At 36.6% G+C, this 23,224-nt stretch overlaps 1 protein-coding gene across 4 annotated transcripts; it reads right to left on the bottom strand.

The window, feature by feature from the left end:
• Positions 1-952: 952 nt before the first annotated feature.
• On the bottom strand, positions 953-20,394 carry LOC308692570 (uncharacterized protein). 4 transcript variants are annotated; one of them, XM_081368703.1, is made up of 11 exons: positions 20,285-20,394; positions 11,992-12,134; positions 8,866-8,972; positions 7,859-8,338; positions 6,781-6,946; positions 5,542-6,024; positions 4,619-4,663; positions 2,692-2,733; positions 1,719-1,786; positions 1,397-1,440; positions 953-1,141 (listed from the first exon to the last, which is right to left on the bottom strand). In XM_081368703.1, the coding sequence occupies exons 4-11, from the start codon at positions 8,069-8,071 to the stop codon at positions 1,078-1,080; spliced, it is 1,125 nt and encodes a 374-aa protein (XP_081224829.1). In that variant the 5' UTR covers positions 8,072-8,338; positions 8,866-8,972; positions 11,992-12,134; positions 20,285-20,394; the 3' UTR covers positions 953-1,077. The 4 variants fall into 4 exon arrangements, with proteins under 4 accessions (XP_081224829.1, XP_081224830.1, XP_081224832.1 ...); XM_081368704.1 differs by having other exon boundaries at positions 8,866-8,988; XM_081368706.1 differs by lacking the exon at positions 1,719-1,786 and having other exon boundaries at positions 1,059-1,141.
• Positions 20,395-23,224: the final 2,830 nt, after the last annotated feature.

Genomic DNA, 23,224 nt, shown 5'->3' on the forward strand with positions numbered 1-23,224 from the left:
ACCTCACTCCAATTTTTTTATAAAACTTGAAGGCCCTGATTAAATTATATATAGGCTACATTTTCATTTAAAAAGAATCCACTTGTAAAGTTAAACAAATTCCACATATAAATATACTCAATGAAGGTTGTTTCTTTTGTCTCAACCACATCATCATATTGTTTTGAATTTGATGTATGGAAAAGTAAAAACAAAAATTATCATCTTTTGCAAGTGTTATCATAGTGTATTTGTGGTCTTTCACAAAAATATAAGTGAAAATACACCAAATGCTTATGTATTGCTTTATTACTCACAAGAGGCTTAAAGGGTGATCAAACAAATTTATTGACAAGGTGCATGACAAGTAGAAACTATATAGTCTTTGGCAATTGGAACACATCGAAACATCGTTCTTTTAAAGGTGTACTGTAGAGAAATGCATGATATGAAGAGGGATATCCCCTACATGGAGCCGACACTGGTGGTGGTGAAGGGGTGAGTAGCAATGCTGAGATCTGGATGAATGTGGAGCTCTTCTCCTGATGAGCACAGCGGAGGGACCTATGACACGATTGGCTCAAGAGGGTTGAGAAGAAAATACATTTGGTTTAAGACGTAAAACGCCCAGTCAGCTGATGAGTTTGGAGTAGAAGAGAGTGAGAGAGAATGTAAAAGATATAAAGTAATGAGTGAGTATAAAGAAGGTCAGTCTTATTTGTTGAACTTCATATTTAAGCTTCATGTCAAACAAGCCATAAGGCTGTATTTCTTAACAGTGCACAGTGAGGTTAAGTGAACTTTGAAAAGCACAGACAACAGAACATGAAATCAAGTTACGCGTCAACTGTAATAAAATAAAAGTGCAATGTATAATCATGAAATATGAAAACATGCTTTTGAATAACATCTGAAGAAGAAAATTCAGTTGGATTAAGTACATTTCTAGTACAGCCCTCTCGAGATTAAACTCCAGGTCACATTCTTGGAGATTTTCACCTTTTCATTACTACAGAAAGATGAGATACGACTTCAAATGCAAAACAGAAACAATTGAATAAATACGCTGAAACCAAAATGGAGTTCAAAACATACATTTTATTTATTTTCATTATTTCGGAGAGAATCCTTTGGCTGCCAGGACTGGGCCCACTGCTCACCACTAAAAACAGAAGGGAATTTTTAGGGAATAACAGTTTAATTTTCCATCTATGAAGGACCACCACCTTCATGCATGCATTAATGGTGGTGGTCCTTCATAGATGGAAAATGAAACTGTTATAGTTCTGTAATGATGTGTGCTTTACACTTGTTATAATGCTTGTTTAATCTGAAACAGAACGGATTAATAGAAAAAGTATTGTAGCCAACCCCCCTATCTCTAATTCATAAAGCAGAAGAACAGAGAAATACTTACCATACTGGACAGGGCTCCCAGTCAACCAACATTTCTGCTTTGCCCTATCAAGAAAAATAAATAAATAATTCCATTCTTAGCATAAGGCTATTATGTCTGGTTATAGGCACTGAGTTTCATTGATACAATGGGTCATTATTTTCAGTAGACACTCCTTTCTAAACTGTAATTCAAAAAAGACCAAACACATAAAAAGCATCTACCTAACAATTATGGTATGTATACTGTAATATGTATTTGCCAACTCACAAGGAAGTTTCTAAATCCTATATTGCACTCTGCATACTGCCTACACTCTGCAGTTCCTTTATGACTGTCTAACCTTTCTCACTCTTTCTCTTACTACACTCCTGATGGGGAAAGCCTCTAGGCGAGTGTGGTAGGAGCAATCTGTGAACAAAAACACGTTTCAAATACTTATTAGTTAGTTTAGGAACAAAATAAACACAACTATGAAGACTTACAACTATGAATCACTTTGTGATTTTCTAGGCTGATATGGCTAGGAACTATACTCTCATTCCTGCGTAATAATCAAGAAACTTTGCTGCCGTACCATGAGTCCAGCAGACGTAATGATATGACGCAGCGCCTGAAAATAGTCCCCAGCTCGGTAGACTAGGGTCGACCATTTTCAGGCGCTGCTACATATTACTGTATTTTGACTGTACAACTATGGGGGAGTTGTAAAATGAGCCTATTTCCAAAAAAAGTGGAGTATCCCTTTAAGTAGGGAGCAGACTTGCAAGGATGACAACAAGTGATGTTTATCACTAATCAAAACATGTACCATGGAACCAAATCACTAATTTCCAATGTGGTATGCTTGCTTGAATAACCATACTACTGCTAAGCCACAGCTCACAACTGAGAATACTCCACTGCTGCTGCTTCTACTACTACAATGCATTTTGGTCAAATTAGACTAATTAAGCCTGTTGGATTTTATAGGTTGTCAATTGTACTAATCTCACTATTACTATTATGTACTACTATTATTATTATTATTATTATTATTACTATTCTATATCTATTATGAATAATCATGGTTATGTGTGCTACGCTGGACTAGCTGGACTGGTCAAGACATTTACATATTGTTGCCCTGTTGCGGGTCGCTAAGTCGCTTTGGATAAAAGCTTTTGCTAAATGATTAAATAAATAAATAAAATTTTGACTAATTGTCTGTTTTAAGTAGTTAAAAAAAAGCAATGGAACTATAGCAAATAAACCGGGGTAAAAGTTGCAATGTATAGCAAAGTATCAATCATTGCATTTACATGCAATGCACTTACTCTTTTGTGACCTTTTCCTTTCCGGCATATGCCTTGGTCCCCCTGTGAGAAAAAACAAAAAACAAAAAAACACATTTACATTAATTAGACAAAATGCACTTTGTAATGTCTTTTCAACATAAATATGTGTCCCTGACTCCCTGGTGTGTCTAGAGAGTAGAGACCCCTGAAATATGGAAAAAGACCATCCTCTATTTCAGTTAATGTGTCTGCAAACACGCTGTTTATATTTGGCTCCACATTTTACATGACATGCAGGCTGAGGCTCATTAGAATAGTAATCATAGTAGGCTTATAGAATACTCCATCTAAAACGACTCGTTTCAGACAGGGTCTGCATAAAGGACCAGTTCAAGATAAATAAGGATTTTTTTTTAAGGATAATGCAAAGCTACTCTAGTGGACTATCAGAACAAAAATATAGAACTGGAAATTAGCATAATAGGTCCCCTTTAAATTCTATTTGCGTAATTCATTTATTTACTTAAAGGGTTAGTTCACCCAAATATGAAAATTCTGTCAGTAATTACTCACCCTCATGTTGTTCTTCCAACCCCGTAAGACCTTCGTTCATCTTCGGATCACAAATTAAGATATTTTTGATTAAATCTGAGAGCTGGATCACATTTCCATAGGCTACTAAGGGATTGAAACTTGCTGGCCCAGAAAATGTATTAAAGAGATTGTTAATATAGTCCAAGTGACTCCAGTTGCTCAATCTTAAAGGAGTCATAACCTGTAATTTTCACTTTTCCACGAGAATCAATGTATGTTATGATTGCCTAACGATTATACACTGGCCGGGAAGCCGATATTTAAAAGTGAAGCGTTTGTTTACCCCAGGATTCATCAACCAGCAAGCGTGCACGCGCACTCAAATACGAGATTTTAATTTCAGCCCCGACTTGACGTCATGACGGGGCAGGATATACCATATATGGACACCGCAGACCTATGCCGCGGGAAGCCTGCCCTGCCCCTTACCCCCTCATATTCAATTCAGTCGCGAAAGATGCAGAAACGTAGTGCACACGTGAGTTGCTCTGTTGTTGACTGCCAGAATCAACATGTAAATGTGTTTTCTCTACCAAGAACGGACCTAGCTATCAGGGACCAGTGGATTAAATTCATTTTTAATGACGCGGTTCCTACAACCCTTCCCACTGGCTTAACGTTTGGTGTCTGTGCTAACTAAACATTTTACGCCGGAATCCTTCACAAATTTGGGGCAATATCAGGCGAAGTTGGCATCGAAGCTCGGGAAAAAGGGGCCATTTTCAACAATCAGAGACTTGCCTGCAATTGAAACGGTAAAGGCCCGTTCACACCAAGCACGATAACTATAAAGATAACGATAAAGATAACTATATATGTGTCCACACCAGCGACCGATAACGGACTTTTTATTCTAAGCACGCGCGCGCCCGGATGATCCAGATCCATTTTAAATGCGCGAGACCTTTAAATTAGAATGGATTCTGATTGGCTGTCAGTGTTTTATCGTTCGACAGCTGGAAAAAAATCGTTCTGAAAGTGATCCCTATGATATCGTTCCTCATATCTTTATCGTTATAGTTGTGGTGTGAACTCTGTTATTCTTTAATATGGAGAACGATTTTTAGAATTATATCTTTATCGTTATCTTTATAGTTATCATCCTTGGTGTGAACGGGCCTTAAGACTGTGTTTTTATTGCTCTACTGTGTGTAACAAACAGCAGCTAACTGCTAATGTGGCTATTGTATGCTAGCGGGAGTATTAGCTTCGAGGTAAACATGAATGTTGGAACAACATGAGGGAGAGTAATTACTGACAGAATTTTCATTTTTGGGTGAACTAACCCTTTAAGAGAATCTGCTTGACTAATGAGCTATGGTAACAGTTATCAGAACCACCAATAATTACCCAACAAACATTATTTACATACCTGACTTTTTCTTTTTGCGACTTGCAACTGTGCCCCTGGCTGACCCTGTGAAGACAGCAATGGGTTTGGAGAAAGAAAATTACTCATATACCAAATAAATCTTTAACTTATTATTTAAAATACTGAAAGACCACAACGTCGCACAAGTGTGGCAGTACATGTATTAATAGGTGTAAAGTACATGTAGTCTTATTGCGATTGAATTAAGGTTGCTCCATTTACTCCACGTGTTTCACTTTCTCGCTTATGTCCATCCTGTTTGTGATAATCCTAATTTGTTTCAACAAGAGCTGATCCTTCGCTGACTTGATCAAGGAACGCAAGGGGTGGGAAAATGGTGGTGTGGTTGTGAGCATGAAATGTGCTCATCAAATTTCATAGCAATCTGATAAATTGAGATATGTTGCCTTCAAGTTTAGTGTGCATGGGACACTGACATTCCCAATTATTTTGAATATTCAAATTATCCTAATATCTTTAATCTTTAATTTTGGCCAAGTAATTTCAGCATTCGATTAGTAGCATTTTTTTTTACTTTTAGATTTATAATAGACTCACAAAATTCCTTCCAAAAGCCCTAGTACAGAATCGGATAGACCATCTAATTATGTAATATCAGATCAACTTTTCTAGCAGATTATCCATGGAAAATGAGAACCTTGTGAGTTTTAATTTATCAACCAGCAAAAAAGTTATAGCATGGTGTGTTTGAGTTCATTTCCCCTACTTGACATCATGCATCCTGCATTGTGACTATTTCACATGCACACATTGCAATGTCGATGCTGAAAAGAGCCCTAACCTGCATCAAGCTCTATGGGGGAAATAAACTGGAAGTCAAGTAAATTCAAGGTAACCCATTGGTCAAACACTTTAGGCCTTTACAAATATAAACTGTAACTCTTTAAATTTGTTCTAATTACCTTGCCCCTCCATTGGGCTCGTCTGCTCCACCTGCCCCTCCACAGGGCTCGTCTGCTCCACCTGCCCCTCCACAGGGCTCGTCTGCTCCACCTGCCCCTCCACAGGGCTCGTCTGCTCCACCTGCCCCTCCACAGGGCTCGTCTGCTCCACCTGCCCCTCCACGGGGCTCGTCTGCTCCACCTGCCCCTCCACGGGGCTCGCCTGCTCCACCTGCCCCTCCACGGGGCTCGCCTGCTCCACCTGCCCCTCCACGGGGCTCGCCTGCTCCACCTGCCCCTCCACGGGGCTCGCCTGCTCCACCTGCCCCTCCACGGGGCTCGCCTGCTCCACCTGCCCCTCCACGGGGCTCGCCTGATCCACCTGCCCCTCCACGGGGCTCGCCTGCTCACCTTCTTCCGGTTGCTTGTTCTCCAATGGGTCACAGGGTGTGAGATGCAGCGTAATCAGCTGATCATCATTGCCACTGGAATCCTGGGTCCAACCTGTGCAAGTTAAACAAGTGTTGTGTTTTGCTTATTTAAAACATAGAGGTTAACCATAAGCTTGATCTGTACCTGTTTTAAGTTTTAATCTGTTTGAATCATATAGGCCTAGTCCAAATTTTGCCCAACCAGATTTGAAGGCACTTTTGATTGCAGGAGAACTATTGAGTGTCAACTGGATGTATTAGATATCTGCAATATATTTGATTGATTTCCAATGACTATAACCAATACAATATATCTTTAAGTCGGGAAAATAAAACCCAAACTGCTCATAATATCTATTCAAAAAATGACAAGTATAATGTTTGTTTACAGTCTGGGTTATGCCTCAAAGTTAGTAGCAGTGTAAGTTTTTGGTGTATCCAGCCAACATTTGATTGTTTTCTTTTTCTTTGTGTTATTTCTGGTAATGCTCTACATTTTAGCGCCGTCCTTGATATTGTTTTATTGAATATATATATATATATATATATATATATATATATATATATATATATATATATATATATATATATATATATATATATATATATATATATATATATATATATATATATATATATCATTTAATTCATTGACCCAGTAACCAAAACGTGTCTTTGCGAATTTCATGTGTTCAATTAGTATGTCCAGATTTTTGTGATTTACAAAAAATTAAGCTCAATGTTAAATCTCCTTTAAGATAATAAAATCTTTTGCGCTCTCAACACAAATTGTGAACTGTGACTTTAAGATACAGTGCATGCATCTCACCTTCACAAAGGTATTCATAAAATGAACCTATCTTCTGAAGGTAGTCCTGGGCATAGGCGGAGAGGGTGCAGCGAGGGGTTAATATTTCACACTTCATTTCTTTTTTTTTGGTCTCCTTTCCAAGAAGCAGAACTGGCTTGTATCCAATGGCATGGAGTTTCTCAAGCTGCAATGACAACATTGTGTATTTTTGCTGTTTAATGAAATAGAAAAACAACATAAAAAATAACTAGGAATATTAATTATTAAGAAAATATAACATTATTAATGACAGCATCCAGGTTACTGCCATTCAGGATTTTTAACCTAATAGTGAGTTTTGCTTTTGTAAAACCAAGTATGTGCAAACAGGAAGGCTCATACAGTAGAAGCAAAAAAAACAAATATATATAGAAAATAAGGTTAAAATATAACTTTTTGTAATATTAGGAGCTTGGGTTTTGCACCTACGTTGATAAGATTATGTAGCCATTGTGCAACTGGACAATGACAATCTAAAGATTTATTTTAAAAAGGCAGAACCTTAGTGATAACATGACCAAATGGGTGAATGCTGCACATATTTACAGTAGACACGTGCACATTGTTGTTTTGAGTAGTACAGTATGAATGCAGTTCATTTGTTATTTCTCATCCACTCGATAAGAAAGTTTGATTATTATATTGCAATTCTGTCACAATACATGCCTGTATTTGTTATGAACTCAAGAATTCCTGAGTATCAATTATATTTGCTGTGTGTTCAAATTTTGCTCTGGTAGATCATTAAGGTCTGTGATGTGTTATGGTGAAGATGTGTTTACTTTAGGGTATTAGCCTACCACTAAAATAAAAACTAAAAATCACAATTACATCTACCTTCAAATTTGATAGTTAAATTGTACTTTTAAATTAGTTCTGATGACACAGGGAGGACAAAGTATCATTAGAAAAAAATAATTTAACTTTATCTATATTGGCAAAAAATACTGTCTTTCTGACCTTGCGCTGGCATGCTCACTTAATAACAAATGGTACCACTGAATGTACTTCCTAGATGATCTGGAAAGTTTAATGTCATGTATGAAATTGTACGTACCAGGATATTGGCTTCATCCTTGATGGATGCAATGTTGTGGTTTTTCTTACGACCAACCACCCATTCATCTCGCTTCTCATCAAACCTCTGAAGCTTCTTCTTGAGGCGCTGCTTCTGAGGTTGCTCCTTTTTACAGTGTGAACAGACCTTTTGTGCACAAAATAAAATGCCCTGACAAAAAGGGCAGTTCTTTTTTGTAGACCCCCCCGGCATTATAACAGTCAGATACAGACAGACAGACAGACAGACAGACAGACAAAGATGGATAAGAGACAAGTAGACAAAGACAGACAGAGAGAAAAGAACGAGCAATAGATAAAGACTGTGAGATAGATGGAGAGAGAAATATAGATATTGAGAACAGAGAGAATGTGAGATATAGAAAATAAAGAAGAGATTGAGGTTGGCTCTTAAAAGTGCCTTTGGGTTTTGAAATCAGGTGTGGCTATAGGTTCGGACAGGTGATGTGTTTGACAGGATCTGCATGGAGAACAACAGAAAATGTTGATTATGTAGTGTTTATGTACCCTATTAATGACCCTAATAGTGAGTGATTCCCATTTTCTTATAAATACTTAAAATAAATAAATACAGATTCACGTTGCTCCTATTTCCTGTGCGCGTAATTTTTTTTTAAAGGCGCGCGCGCGTAACATGTGCCTGGGGTTCGACATCCCAGATTAAAAGGCAGCGTTATGTGCAGTATAAGTTTAGACCAAGTGATAATATTGTTATTACTGACACATTACAGTGACACTGTGGGTGAACCACGATGATCGAGAGAAAATTACATATTTTAGATAACTAACGTTAGAGTTAGCATGTTGAAGTTGGCTATCCATTTAGCAAGCCTAATTTCACAGGATTTTTTTCTGATAATGAGCAAACCTTGGACGGGCTTTAATTCGTTGCCCTAACGTGTAAATCATGTGAATCTAATATGGCAAATGCATCAATTATTTATAGCAAAACGTGATCGTTACGTACGAATGAGCCTAGCAACTTACCTGGAAAGTGGTTTGAGCGCAATGAGAAATCACTGAAGAAATCACCCAATTACAGGGCGGGCTGGCTCCGTCTCCATAGCAACGGAAGCTGATGATCATGGGTAATACTGGAAACAAATAAAACTGATGGCCATAACACATAGTATTGTTGAATTATCAAGCACACTTTCGCGTGTGTGTTGAAAAAAGATGAGGATATCATTAAAAGAGAATCGGTGGCGGGTCCTCAGTTTTATCTGTCGTCATCCATAGTAACGGTCGATAAGGCTCGTGGGAAATGTAGTTACTGTTAGATTTGACACGCCAAACCGATGGAAAACCGGTATTTTTCAGCAAAGAAACAGGAATATTTAGAAGCAATAGCCGTAACTCAACTTTGCACTCGCATTCAGGAATAATATACATATTTTTTTAATGTAAGGAAGCACTGACGATGGTTTACAATGTTGAGTAGCCTACCGATTATAATTTAAAAAGCAATAAAACAAGGATTAAAATCTCCTGATTAAATGATGGGCAAAGTAGCCCCTAAAGTTTTCTAAATGAATCACAAAAAAAAATAAAAATAACAATACTGTGTTTTGAAAGAAAAACGTGGTGCAGGCACGAAAAAGACGTCCCATTGAAATACATTAGATTGAAAGTCGTGCTGAGTGACACGAAAAAAGGAAGGAAATTCGTGCCCATGGACACGAATCAATTTGTGTTGAGTAGCCTATACCGAATATAAAGTAATAAAAACGAGGATTGAAATCACCTGATTAAATGTTGAGTAATGTAGCCCTTAAAGTCTGCAAAATTAATAACAATTGAGAAAAAACAATAGCCTACCGTGCTCTCGAAAAAAAACGTGGTGCAGGCACGAAAAATACGTCCCATTGAAATACATTAGATTGAAAGTCGTGCTGAGTGACACGAAAAAAAGAAGGAAATTCGTGCCTATGAACACGAATCAATAGATTCATGTTGAGTAGCCTATACCGAATATAAAGCAATAAAAACGAGGATTAAAATCACCTGATTAAATGTTGTGTAATGTAGCCCTTAAAGTCTGCAAAATTAATAACAATTGAGAAAAAACAATACGGTGCTCTCGAAAAAAAAACGTGGTGCAGGCACGAAAAATACGTCCCATTGAAATACATTGGATTGAAAGTCGTGCTGAATGACACGAAAAAAAGAAGAAAATTTGAGCCCATGGACACTAATAAATAGATTCATGTTGAGTAGCCTATACCGAATATAAAGCAATAAAAACAAGGATTAAAATCTCCTGATTAAATGTTGTGTAATGTAGCCCTTAAAGTTGGCAAAATGAATACCAATTGAGAAAAAACAACTCTCGAAAGAAAAACGTGGTGCAAGCACGAAAAATACGCCCCATTGAAATACATTAGATTGAAAGTCGTGCTGAGTGACACGAAAAAAATGAAATGCCTTTGGACACGAATAAATTCGTGTTGAGTAGCCTACCGAATAGGCTACAATACAACGAGGATTAAAATCTCCTGATTAAATGTTGAGCAATGTAGCCCTTAAATTTTGCAAAAGGAATAGCCAAACATTTGAGAAAAAAAATAGTGTGTTCTCGAAAGAAAGACGTGCAAGCACGAAAAATACGTCCCATTGAAATACATTGAATGTCGTGCTGAGTGACACGAAAAAAATAAGGATATTTGTGCCCTTGGACACGAATAAATAGATTAATGTTGAGTAGCCTACCGAATATAAAGCAATAAAAACGAGGATTAAAATCTATTGATTAAATATTGAGTAATGTAGCTCTTAAAGTTTGCAAAATGAATAACAATTGAGAAAAAAAACAATACTGTGCTCTCGAAAGAAAAACGTGGTGCAGGCACGAAAAATACGTCCCATTGAAATACATTAGATTGAAAGTCGTGCTGAGTGACACGAAAAAATGGGGAAAATCGTGTCCACGAACACGAATCAATAGATTAAATTTCGTGACTATGTCACGAACTGCCGTGAGACTGGGTTGGAACGCGCTGAACACGCGTTTGGGCATGATCAGTCATCAAATTACATTCATAACCGGCCTTAAAGTGTGTCCTCGGCTCGGCTTTATGTAGTTATTAGAGAGAGATGTTGCAATAATGAGACAGAAAAGCATGTGCGTCAATATTATTATTTATTTATAAATTCAATTCGTTTTAATTAATTCGTTCATTCTTTTTTTCTATTATTGACAGATGACAGTAGACTATAGCCAAATAAATGGGAAAAAAAGAAGCCTTTTAACAAGTAAGGCCTATCAATAATTATTTATTTGTTATATTATCTGCAATAAAAATCCATGCTGCAGGACTATCCATTTATTTAGCCTATATTCAGTTTAATTTTCTATTGATTATAAATAGGAATATACTTTATTTATTAAAATTAAACTGCATGTTTCCATTGATTGTGAAGCTAGACATTGAAAATTGCAGATCAAGAGCATGGGGCTAAATGTTTTTTCTTGTTATGAATTGTATCCTATTTTCCGTTATTACCGTTAACTAGGCGAAGTGATATGGAACTGTAATGCGGTCAAGACCTGCCTGGAACTACTTTAGCCGTGCGTTTCCCTGAAAATAATGCACACCTTAGAACGTTCGTCAACCGGCCCTGTAGTATAAATCGATATATTGTTTGTATTAAATTCTGATTTTGCCAATTTGTTTGTTTGCCTTCTCTGTGCTGTGCCCACCTCCGCCTCCTTCGCGTGTTGTCTCATTCAACCAAGTCCCCCGAGGCCGGTCAGGCACATCAATCTTCCCCCGCCCAATCTTCCCCAAATTTATTTGCCAAAATTAATAATGATATTTATATGCAGGTTTATTAAAAATAGTGCAATATATATTATTTATTCCTTTATTTTACAGTTAAATTATTATTTTTGTATACAGGGATTTAGTTTTTTTTATGTCGCAGAAGCACTTTGTTCCATGAACTGCCTACCTATTTTCACTTCAATAAAAAAGACTTTGTGGTATTTGGCATATTTGTTTTTACAGTAGTTATTGGGGGGTAAAGATATCGAGATATATATCGTATATCGAGATATATTTTTTGCTCCATATCGCCCAGCCCTAAATGAATGAATGAAGAATAAACACCAACCTCTTTGTTCTTCAGGATCTTCAGTGTGTTTCATTCTGCAGGGTTCTGGATGTTCTTGTAGCTGATGGGAATTTACAGCATTTATTGGATAATTACAGTGGGAGGAGCTTCACTGATGATGAATTGTAGTGTGAGGAGTTGATCTGCCAAAATCAAAAATATATAAGTTACTGAGTTTGTTTTATGCTCATGGACTACAGAATATAATAATGTAAATTTTCCCAAATATAAATAATGGTAAGAAAAACAGTTGAAAGCATAAACTGTGGTGGCAAGCAATTTTATATTACTGAATAAGAGACAAATATGTATCAAAAGACCGCGAGAGGAGGGCATCCTTCCTTCATTATTGTCCTGACTCCCACAAGGTTATTTCTCTAGGATAAATTAATATGTCTCAGTTATAACTTACGCATTGTTACATAATTTATCATACATGCATAAGGGTTAATAACAGTTCACTGTTATATTCATGTAGCAGAGAATCATGGGACTTCACATGCAATCCCTGTGCATTTTATTACCATCATGTTTTCTAAGGTTCTATGAATATAAGAAAATGCAAACACATAGAACATCAGTCTGTTGACACCAATGAAATGAGCTTTAAGTGACAATTTACAGGAGATCTGAAGACATCAGCATAATAAATGAGGTGAAAACAGGAACTATTGTCATGAAATAAAGAGTGTTTTCAGCAGATCTGTTAATATTGATGAGCCTCAGACTATCAACACTCATTCAACAAGACATTCAGGATCATCAGCATATCATCTCACTTTATTCTGAGCTCAAACATGACAATCTGGGGCTCAGGTCAGGAAGCAGACAGACTGGCTAAACCGACCGTCTGCTAGCGGCCTCGCGTTACCAAGGTCAGATAAATCCCATCACATAGAGCCTCTTTCACCTAGCTATCATCATATAGAGACTGTGTCTGTTCCCCGAATTTGGAAATCCAAAAAACGTTTTAACCCATCTAAGGTTAAAAATTTAATTGATGTTCAACAAATAAAAAACAGCTATATTACAGATGAGCAAATGCTAAAGCTTGGGTTGCTGAATATTCGATCGCTTACTTCAAAAGCACTCGTTGTTAATGATATGATTTCAGATAATAACCTAGATGTGCTGTGTTTGACAGAAACCTGGCTAAAACCAAACGATTACATTACTTTAAATGAATCAACCCCGCAAGATTACTGTTATAAACATGAGCCTCGTCTGAAACGCAAAGGGAGTGGAGTTGCTGTAATTTATAGTAATAGTTTCAAAACCACTAAGAAATCAAGTTTTAAATATAATTCTTTTGAAGCATTGGTGCTTAATGTAAAATATAGTGTAAACGATAAATCACGTTTGAGATTTGTGCTGGCTACTGTATACAGGCCACCAGGGCACCATACAGACTTTATCAAAGAATTTGCGGACTTTCTATCAGAATTAATATTGACTGCAGATAAAGTACTAATTGTTGGTGATTTTAATATACACATCGATAATGAAAAAGATGCATTGGGATTGGCATTTAAAGACATTGTAAATTCAATTGGAGTTAGACAACACGTGTCAGGACCTACTCATCGTCGTAATCATACTCTAGATCTAATATTATCCCACGGAATAGATGTAGATGCCGTTGAAATTCTGCAGCAGAGCGATGACATCTCAGATCATTATCTAGTCTCGTGTAATTTGCATTTAGCCAAGGCTGCAAAGCCGACTCCATGTTTCAAATATGTGAGACCTATCACTTCTGCCACTAAAGATTGCTTTATTAATAATCTTCCTGATCAGTTTCATCATCTCAGCATCCCAGATAGCTTAGAAGAACTAGATATTACAACAGAAACGTTTAACTCTCTCTTTTCCAGCACTTTAGACACAGTTGCTCCGTTGCACTTAAAGAAGATTAAAGAAAATAATCCAACGCCGTGGTACAACGAGCACACTCAGGCCCTTAAGAGAGCAGCCAGAAAAATGGAGCGCAACTGGAAGAAAACAAAGCTAGAGGTATTTCGCATTTCATGGAAGGAGAGCTCAATTGCTTACAGAGAGGCTTTAAAAGCTGCTAGATCTGCTTATTTTTCAAACCTATTAGAAGAAAATAAACATAATCCTAGGTATTTATTTGAAACAGTGGCTAAACTAACGAAAAATAAAGCTTCAAGCACCGAAGTTTCCAAGCAACACAGCAGTAATGACTTTATGAACTTCTTCACTTACAAGATTGATAATATCAGGGACAAAATTATAACTATGCAACCGTCTACTACAGCATCGCATTAGGCAGTGCATTGTAGTCTCCCGGAGGAAAAATTTGATTCATTCGTTGCTATAGGAGAGGAAGAATTTACTAAACTCATTAAATCATCTAAATCGACAACATGTATGTTAGACCCTATACCGACTAAGCTACTGAAAGAGATGCTTCCAGAGGTCATAGATCCTCTTCTTAATATCATGAATTCATCTTTGTCTCTAGGATACGTACCAAAAAACTTTAAGCTGGCTATGATTAAACCGCTTGTTAAAAAACCGCAACTTGATCCTACAGAATTAGTCAATTACAGGCCGATCTCGAATCTACCTTTTCTGTCAAAGATACTAGAAAAGGCGGTATCCTCACAACTATGTTCCTTTCTTGAGAGAAATGATATCTGCGAGGATTTCCAGTCCGGATTTAGACCGTACCATAGTACCGAGACAGCTCTCGTTAGAGTCACAAATGATTTGCTCTTATCATCCGATCGTGGTTGTATCTCTCTATTAGTGTTACTCGATCTTAGTGCTGCATTTGACACCATTGACCACAACATTCTTTTAAATAAACTCGAACATTATGTTGGCATTACGGGAAATGCACTAGCATGGTTTAAATCATACTTATCTGACCGTTATCAGTTTGTAGCAGTAAATGATGAGATGTCTCATCGATCACAAGTTCAGTATGGCGTACCACAAGGCTCAGTACTAGGACCGCTGCTATTCACTCTGTACATGCTACCATTAGGAAATATCATTAGGAAACATGGAATTAGCTTTCACTGTTATGCTGACGATACTCAGCTCTATATTTCTTCAAAACCTAACGAAACTTATCAATTCACAAAATTAACGGAATGCATAGCGGATATAAAAAATTGGATGACTCGTAATTTCCTACTTCTAAATTCTGAAAAAACAGAGTTTCTAATTATTGGACAAAAAACTTCCTCACGTAATAACCTAGAATACTGTCTAACACTCGATGGCTGCTCTGTTAAGTCTTCGTCGTCGGTTAGGAACCTGGGTGTGCTCTTTGATACCAATCTTTCATTTGAAAGTCGCGTGTCTAGTATCTGTAAAACCGCATTTTTCCATCTTAAAAATATATCTAAATTACGTCATATGCTCTCATTGACAAATGCGGAACAATTAGTTCATGCGTTCATGACCTCAAGGCTAGATTATTGTAATGCTCTACTGGGTGGTTGCCCTGCACGCTTAATAAACAAACTACAGCTAGTTCAAAACGCAGCAGCTCGAGTTCTTACCAGAACCAGGAAGTATGACCATATTAGCCCAGTTCTGTCAAAACTGCATTGGCTCCCTATTAAACATCGCATAAATTTTAAAATATTGCTGATTACTTACAAAGCACTAAATGGTTTAGCTCCGCAGTAGCTCTTAACGCATTATAGTCCGTCACGTCTATTGCGATCTCAAAATTCCGGCCAGTTGATAATACCTAGAATATCAAAATCGACTGCTGGCGGTAGATCCTTTTCCTATTAAGCACCAAAACTCTGGAACAGTCTTCCTACCATTGTCCGGGAAGCAGACACACTCTGTCAGTTCAAAGCCAGATTAAAGACACATCTCTTTGACCTAGCATTTACATAATACATTATAGACTTCTATCATTTAATGTTAGGCTGCATAGATTAGGTCAGCCGGAACCGGGAACACTTCCCATAAATCCTGATGTACTCGTTACATCATAAGAAGAATGGCATCTACGCTAATTTTAGTGTGTGTTTATCCCGAGGTTTTCCTGCAGCCTGCCGGATCCAGGCCGTATCCAGATCTGACGAAGGACCTTCGCCTGGACCGATGACAACGCAGTGCTGAAGTGCCAACTAGTCTCTCCCTATGGAGGATCCCTCTACCACTCTACAGATAAGGCGTTGTCGGGAAAATTAGTTTCGTGTTCCTACCCCAAAGCAACAAAATAAAATAAAATTCTTTAGCAAAATTTATAAGGAAAGACAAGTACTTTGTTTAGGCTTGGCTTGTTGGGAATTCCAAACCTGCGTATTTTCAAACGCACATAACTATAGAACCCATTCTAAATGCGCATGTGAACGCCATCAGCGTTTCTCACAGGTTCGCGTTTAAAGTCTGTGTAGAGAGAATGGGGTCGTCTTAGCGGCCCCTAATTTAATAACAAATTATCGTTGCGACGGAAGCAAATCAATCAAAACTAACTTTAGATGGAAAATAACTTAACTCTGCTATAAAGCCAAAACAATATCTGCTACCTTAAATTATCCGCTTATCTCTGTAAAGCTGCTTTGAAACAATCTACGTTGTTAAAAGCGCTATATATAAATGAAGATGACTTGACTTGACTTGTTTGCTGTTAGAAACACATTATGTGAGTCAGGATACATGATAAAAGCCTGTTAAACTGCCCTATTGAAAGACAATACTGTAATATCTCAAACTATGTCATGGATAAAAACATCAATAACACAAAACAATGACACTCATCTTTCTCAACCACTACAGATTGCAGCAGCATAATGTCCAAATTAATCTAAATATATAGTTTGATCTTATAATAATAACATTAATCACTACACAGTAAATTTGAAATCTGGAAATCAACACCAATGTACTTACCGGTAATTTCAACACTTTAAAAGTGTAAATATGGGAACAACCCTCAAAGTGTTAGTTCGACACTTTCAAGAGTGTTGCCTCTCGCAACACCGACACCAGGGCCGTGCACAGACATTTTGAGGGGCAGTGGCTTAAACCAAAAAAGGGGGCACTATAAGGAGTTTGACTCTGAGGCAGTATCATTGTAGGAGCCATACTTACCACTTTATTTAATTTGTATAAATTTGTTCATTTAAATATCAGTTTGTTGTGTATTGATAATTGTGTTTATTTCTCTGAGTATGTGCCCTCTATAGGTTAGAGGTGAAAGGTTGTATAAAGGATAGGACACCCCTGACAGGAAGGGGGCGCTGGTGCAAGAGTACACAGTCTTTTGACCGTCCACATGGAGCTAGGATGGCATGGTGCAACAAACTTGCAAGCGGCCTAAAAGTTGTTTGTTTTGTTTTGTGTTACAATGCTTCTTTATTTTTGATTTAATAAACTTCAGTTATTTGTTTGGAACATCAACATGCCTCTCTGGATCTATTTATGGTACGCGTCAGAATCATAGCATCAGCATCTCCCACAGTGTACAAGGAACAAGGATTAAAAATAGGAGACTTGTTTTACCACTAAAACAATCATCTTAATATAGAGAATTAATAACAGCTCTTTTATAATCATGGGCAATTAGATTACAATTAGGATTTAGTGCTAAATCAATTTATGTTGTTAGTTATGTTTTCTTCCAATTAAATGATTAAATGTCTGTCTTTCTTATCACACTCTAGGATATTTACTTACTGTCAGCCAGTTTAACTGTCTGATTTGGCTGATGCTCAGCGGGCTCTCCCGCACTCTCCGAGCTGCCTCATCTTAAATGAAGTATTAGCCATTTAATTTAATATTATACTGTTACAGTATAAATTGAAATGATATTAGGTTACAACAGTTATAAAGTCACACCGGGGTAAAATGCACATTTGACTTAATTCTCTTTTAGACCACTCCATGGCACAAATTCAGCTCAGCACTTTTTTTCATAAATGCTTTTGATGATGGACTTGAAAATTTGGCTGATCCTTGACTTGATCGCGGCAAAGTTGATTCTGTTCTAATTTGATCTAATATTTTATGTTTTTTTTTTTAATGTTTTAAACTTATGTAGCGATTTAAATACAAAGATCTCAAAAATCTTTTAGTTTTTAAAATAATTTTGTTTCTGTATTTTTCAAGTAAATGTTGATGACAGTATATTTATTGAACAAACATTATTTATTTAATTGATCAAAATAACCCCAAAAATAGTATAAACTTTACTAAAGTGATTGTTTTGAACAAGTATCAACTTATGCATTATTAAAAGCATTTTAATTTATCTAAAGTATCAATACTGTGTCTTCTGTACCGTGCTGGTTTTACCCCGTGTGTACCTCCTTGCCACCTCATACATTAATAAGATTAAACTAACAAACCACCTTTATGATTTATTTTCACACAAAATCTGTTGCTCATCAATTTTTAAACATATACTTTTCTGCAATCATACACTATGGGAGTAGTGAAAAGCAAATGTTTCTTAGGGTGTGCCTTTAGCCACCTTGTACTAAAGTACTATTCATTTATATAATTTATAGTATATTACCTTTTTATTATGCATAATGCTAATATGGTCTTATTAAAATATTAGAAATATGATATATGTTATACATAGATACTAGTATCAACTAAGGCAATTGATTATAATGGGAAATATATTTACAGGAGTTAAAGTGTGAAAAACTGTCTGCTAAATATTCTATATATAATAATTTACCCGCTGACTTTCTAGAACTTTGAATCAATGTTTGCAATGTTGAATGGGCTTTAACCTGTCTTTGCTCTTTCTCACTCTGTCTTCTTCTAATTTTGTGAAGGCATTGTTTTTTTGTCTACAAAATCTGCCGACAACAGAAAATGTTATTTATTTATTTATTAGTGTTTTATTTATTTATTAGTGTTATTTAGATTAGATTAGATCAGGTAAAATAATTTGATTGAACAAGAATTCAAATTTTCTTCCAAGAACATGGATATTTTGCACAGGTTGTTAGCACTATTTAAAGACTAGGAGCAAAACATTACAGACAGAAATACAAAAACAAATTACCAAAATACTAATTTCGTGGATCAACCACTGTCTGTAAGGGGGATTGTAATTTGTAATCAACCTGTCAACGGGACGACATTCTATTGTGAAACTGTCGTCGGAGAGCGGGCACATGCTTGTCTGCGAGTGATGCTGCAGAGCGAGCAGGAAAACATGGAGCGGATTAGCGGAATCAGTGGATCTTTAGCGGGCGATAACAGAACGTTTTTATGGGAATCCTCTGGAGGGTTAGGGAGGGGGGCGAGAGGGGCACCTCAGCTGATGAGGGCAGAAGGGGCCACCCCCCCCGTGCACGGCCCTGACGACACAGAGTTACACCATGAACACTAAGAGAGTGAAATATGAACACCTATTCTGCATTACCTACTTTAAAGAACTGTAAAATACACTGACAAATCATGTAATCTGAAAAATTTAATTCACTTTGAAATAAACACATCACTTTATATTACTCTTTAAAAACTTTATTTCAAAACAATCCAGAAATTTAAATTGTAGACTAACCTTAGTCTGGGATCATAAAAGTGTTTTTCTCAATTAAAATAATAACATTTTATATGCGCAGAAACTGAAAATGATCAGATAAAGATAGTATAATTGAAAAAGCACTATTGTTCCAAGAGTAAAACACTATTCATATTTATTAGTATTGATTTAATGTCTCACGTGGCTCATCATAGGCTCAATGTAAAACATTTAGCAGTATCTTTTGCTTTAATAAAGCATTTCTATGCATTTAAAATTAGTTTAATATTATATATCTATTAAAATTACAGCTTAATAACATTTAGATTTTTGAACCATTTTAATCAAACACTGGTGAAACAACCACTTATGTCTGTAATGGTGACTTGATAGCTAGGACTGTAACTGTAGCTAGTTGAGTATATGTGACCACTGGTGCATCGGTAAGAATGCAATCGAATACTCTAATGCTCTTCAATAGATTTATTGACAGCAGCAGATGATTATTCGTGAGTGTACAGTAGCTATGATTGCAAGAGCAATAAGTAAAGCTAATAAATGCTAATTAGTACAACTTTCCCTTCAAGTAACTTTAGCTGCTTATCAAATAACCAAATAATATACCAGATAGCACACATTAGCTAATAACTACAATGTCAGGTGAGTACACACATAAACACACTAGTAGTGTAACTAGCGAACTTTATGCTAACATACTGCATTTCAACTGAGTATCCCAGAATAGACAACACTCATAAAAAACCTAAGGCACCAAAATACAAATGTAAATATTAAGACCAGGGTACTCACATGTCTCTGAACGCACATGCACAGATAACGACACAGACGACAACTATGCACTTCAGAAATATCTACGATGTGCTGCCCGTGGTCACTCTCTCTCACTACTAACTCAAAACGAAACCTATCAGTCAGCGCAAACAGATGTCCTCTCGGTGACCCCAAAACGAAAGCGCTGATTGGCTGATCCCCGAACATAAATAGCAAGTCCTTCTTTACAATGTCTATATAGTGTTAACAATATTTGAAGTCAAATTTTGGTTCGTACTAAAATGAGCAGACACTGAAACACTGCCCTTTCAGCAGCAGTTAATCTTGCTATACCTGACAAGAGAGATGACTATGGATGTCCTATGTGTTTTACAACATTTCTGGTTGTATATTGTCAGTGGAGTTACTATAAAGTCTGTGGTGTTACTAGGAAAGACAGTAACACCGCAGACAAATGAGCCTAAATCCAGACTTTTCTAAAAATGGAGGCTGCCATCATGATGATTTCAGGATCAGGGGACATTTTGGTATTTATAAAAATGTTGATTAAAATATTTAAAATCTGCAAGTTATCAACATAACACAGACACTAATAAAGTGTGACAGATGAAATTGTCAAACGTCATTTTTTCTAACAGCAGCTGCAGTGACACGATGACTTTATCAATCGCCGATTGGCTCTTATTTAGAAGACGGGACTCATTCCGCCATATTGAATGTTGCACTTTTCCCCATTCAAAACAATTCGAGTGGCACTTCTTGTGTTATTCTACAGTCTTTGGTAAAGCATTAGCTGGTGAAGCATTATAAAGTAAAGCAATGTCATCTGTTGCATCTGGACCAATCAGACACACAAATTACTCATTATATTTAACGCAATCTCCCAACAAATCTGACACAGACAACAGTGGCCGCTGTACTTTGAGGTGAGCAGTTTTTGCTTTTGAATAAGGTGTGTGTTAGTCACCAGCGATCCCGGATGTGGTAAGAAAAGCTTCTCCAAATTCAAAGAACTTAAAAAGTGCAGATCTTTGATTTCAGAAATAATTGCATGCATTGTCTTTGTAGAGGTCAAGTAGTTGGTAATAGCGTGGGGGAGCTCCCAGTAGTGTTTACCAATGCTTAAATAATTCTATGTGGTTTATTTGAGATACTGATACCGCTGATTTAGCGCTAAGAGTGTTGACGTACGTACGTAAGAATCTGTGTTTGCTTATCAAGAGGGCCTTGAGGATGATGAGCAAAGCATGCACACAGAGGATTTATAAGGATATAAGTTAAGTTGTGTTTACTTGTCAAGAGGGCCTGGAAGGATGACAAGCGTATTGATAAAGATATCAATTATTGATCGGTGTTTTCTTGTAAGTGGGCCTGGAAGGATTCAAGAATAGCATATATACAGAAGAAGCTAGGTCTTATTTCACTCTGTTGTGTTGAGGAAGTGAATCGCAGAGGTCTATGGAATAGGATAGTTAAAAGTGTCACTGTGTTGAGGAGTGAATATTTTAATGTATTGTTCAGATCTGACAGGGAGTTCATAGTGTGTGTGTGTGTGTGTGTGTGTGTGTGTGGGGGGGGGGGGATCCTGTGACTGTGCCTGTGGTTGAAAATAAGTGACCTCTGACCCTGGTTGCTTGAAGGGACCGATAATGTGTGAATGACCTGTGAATAAAGGGATATGAAATGGTGTGTATTAAAAAATTAACTAAGGGAAAACAATTGTTTCAAGATATTAACCATATAGAATACTGTAGTATAAAAAAGTTAAAATAACAAGACATATATTTAATCAATAAATGTAATAATATATATTAATAGATGAATACAAATAAGATTGCACATGCTTAATATATTATATATTATATCTGAAGACGTCTAAAATTTGTATCTCGTTATCCCTGAAGACAGAGTGGAAAAATTATTCCATTGCAGATAAAGTTTGTGTTAAATAAGTTTGTGTTAAGAGAAAAATAACTGATGCAGTGGGCTGAATTTAGCAAGACCAAGTTTCATAAATATTTTACATAAATCTTAGAATTGTAGTAAATGGGATTTGTTGATTGCAGGGCCTGAATTTCATTTTTTTTTTTTGGGGGGGGGGGGATCCCCCCTTAGGTGATTCTTATGGGGGGGGATTTTTAATTTGAGGGGGGAGTTTAGACTTTTTTTTTTTTACATTTATCTCGCCTAAATGTATGGTTCCTCATTGCATTTTAAAATGGGGGTAATTTTGTTCTTAAGAATTTACACAACTCAAGGAAGCTTGATTTCAATCTTTGAATTAATTTTTTTTTTAAAAAGTAGCACAAATAAATACAATAGAATAAAGATACCAATAAAGAGAAATAAAGAGAAAGGTTTGCGCTTAGGTCTAAAACTAGTATTCAGAAATACTACAGAGACTAAATAAAGTAATCAAATGTAAAATAACATGGGGTAGGCTAGTATTTTAGTCCTGACTAAATTAAATACATAGGCTATTAATCCTGATTCTTTAAAATAAAAGCTATGTTTTGTTGTTTTGACAAACAAATTAATGACAGACATATGGCTGCTGTCCCTTTAAGAGCTAGTGCATGGATCCGGTTTTCATTATGCGGTCACGTGCGATTTATGCTTAAGACATAACTGACTGTGTTTAGAGGACACTCACCAAGACCGAAATTGACATAATTTTCTTATGTTTTTGACTGTTAAAGCGATATAATCCACGAAAAATATTTTTTGTTACCCGCGAGCTGTTTGTGAGGCGGCTTTACTCTATGTGTCCAGAGAAAAAAAAACATCTCTCAGACAGCGCGCAAAATCGCGTGAATGTTTAAACTGGTAAAACTTAAAAAAAGACGTGCAAATGGTAAACTTTAGTTACTCATGATGCAATGCTGGCCCGATTATGCAAGTGACAATTCCGTCTATCACGACTCTCGAAATGCGAGAGTGTATTATCACTTAACGATT

This window comes from Scardinius erythrophthalmus, assembly GCF_964197995.2.
Source record: "Scardinius erythrophthalmus genome assembly, chromosome: 1".
NCBI lineage: Eukaryota > Metazoa > Chordata > Actinopteri > Cypriniformes > Leuciscidae > Scardinius > Scardinius erythrophthalmus.

Bases quoted from the DNA above. Each gene is read 5' to 3' on its own strand.
- LOC308692570 (XM_081368703.1), bottom strand. From the start codon at position 8,071: ATGCCGGGGGGGTCTACAAAAAAGAACTGCCCTTTTTGTCAGGGCATT. The intron at 6,025-6,780 runs GTGAGATGCATG...TAACTTGCACAG, and splicing joins TTATGAATACCTTTGTGAAG to GTTGGACCCAGGATTCCAGT. The intron at 2,734-4,618 runs GTATGTAAATAA...TTTTTCTCACAG, and splicing joins TCGCAAAAAGAAAAAGTCAG to GGGGACCAAGGCATATGCCG.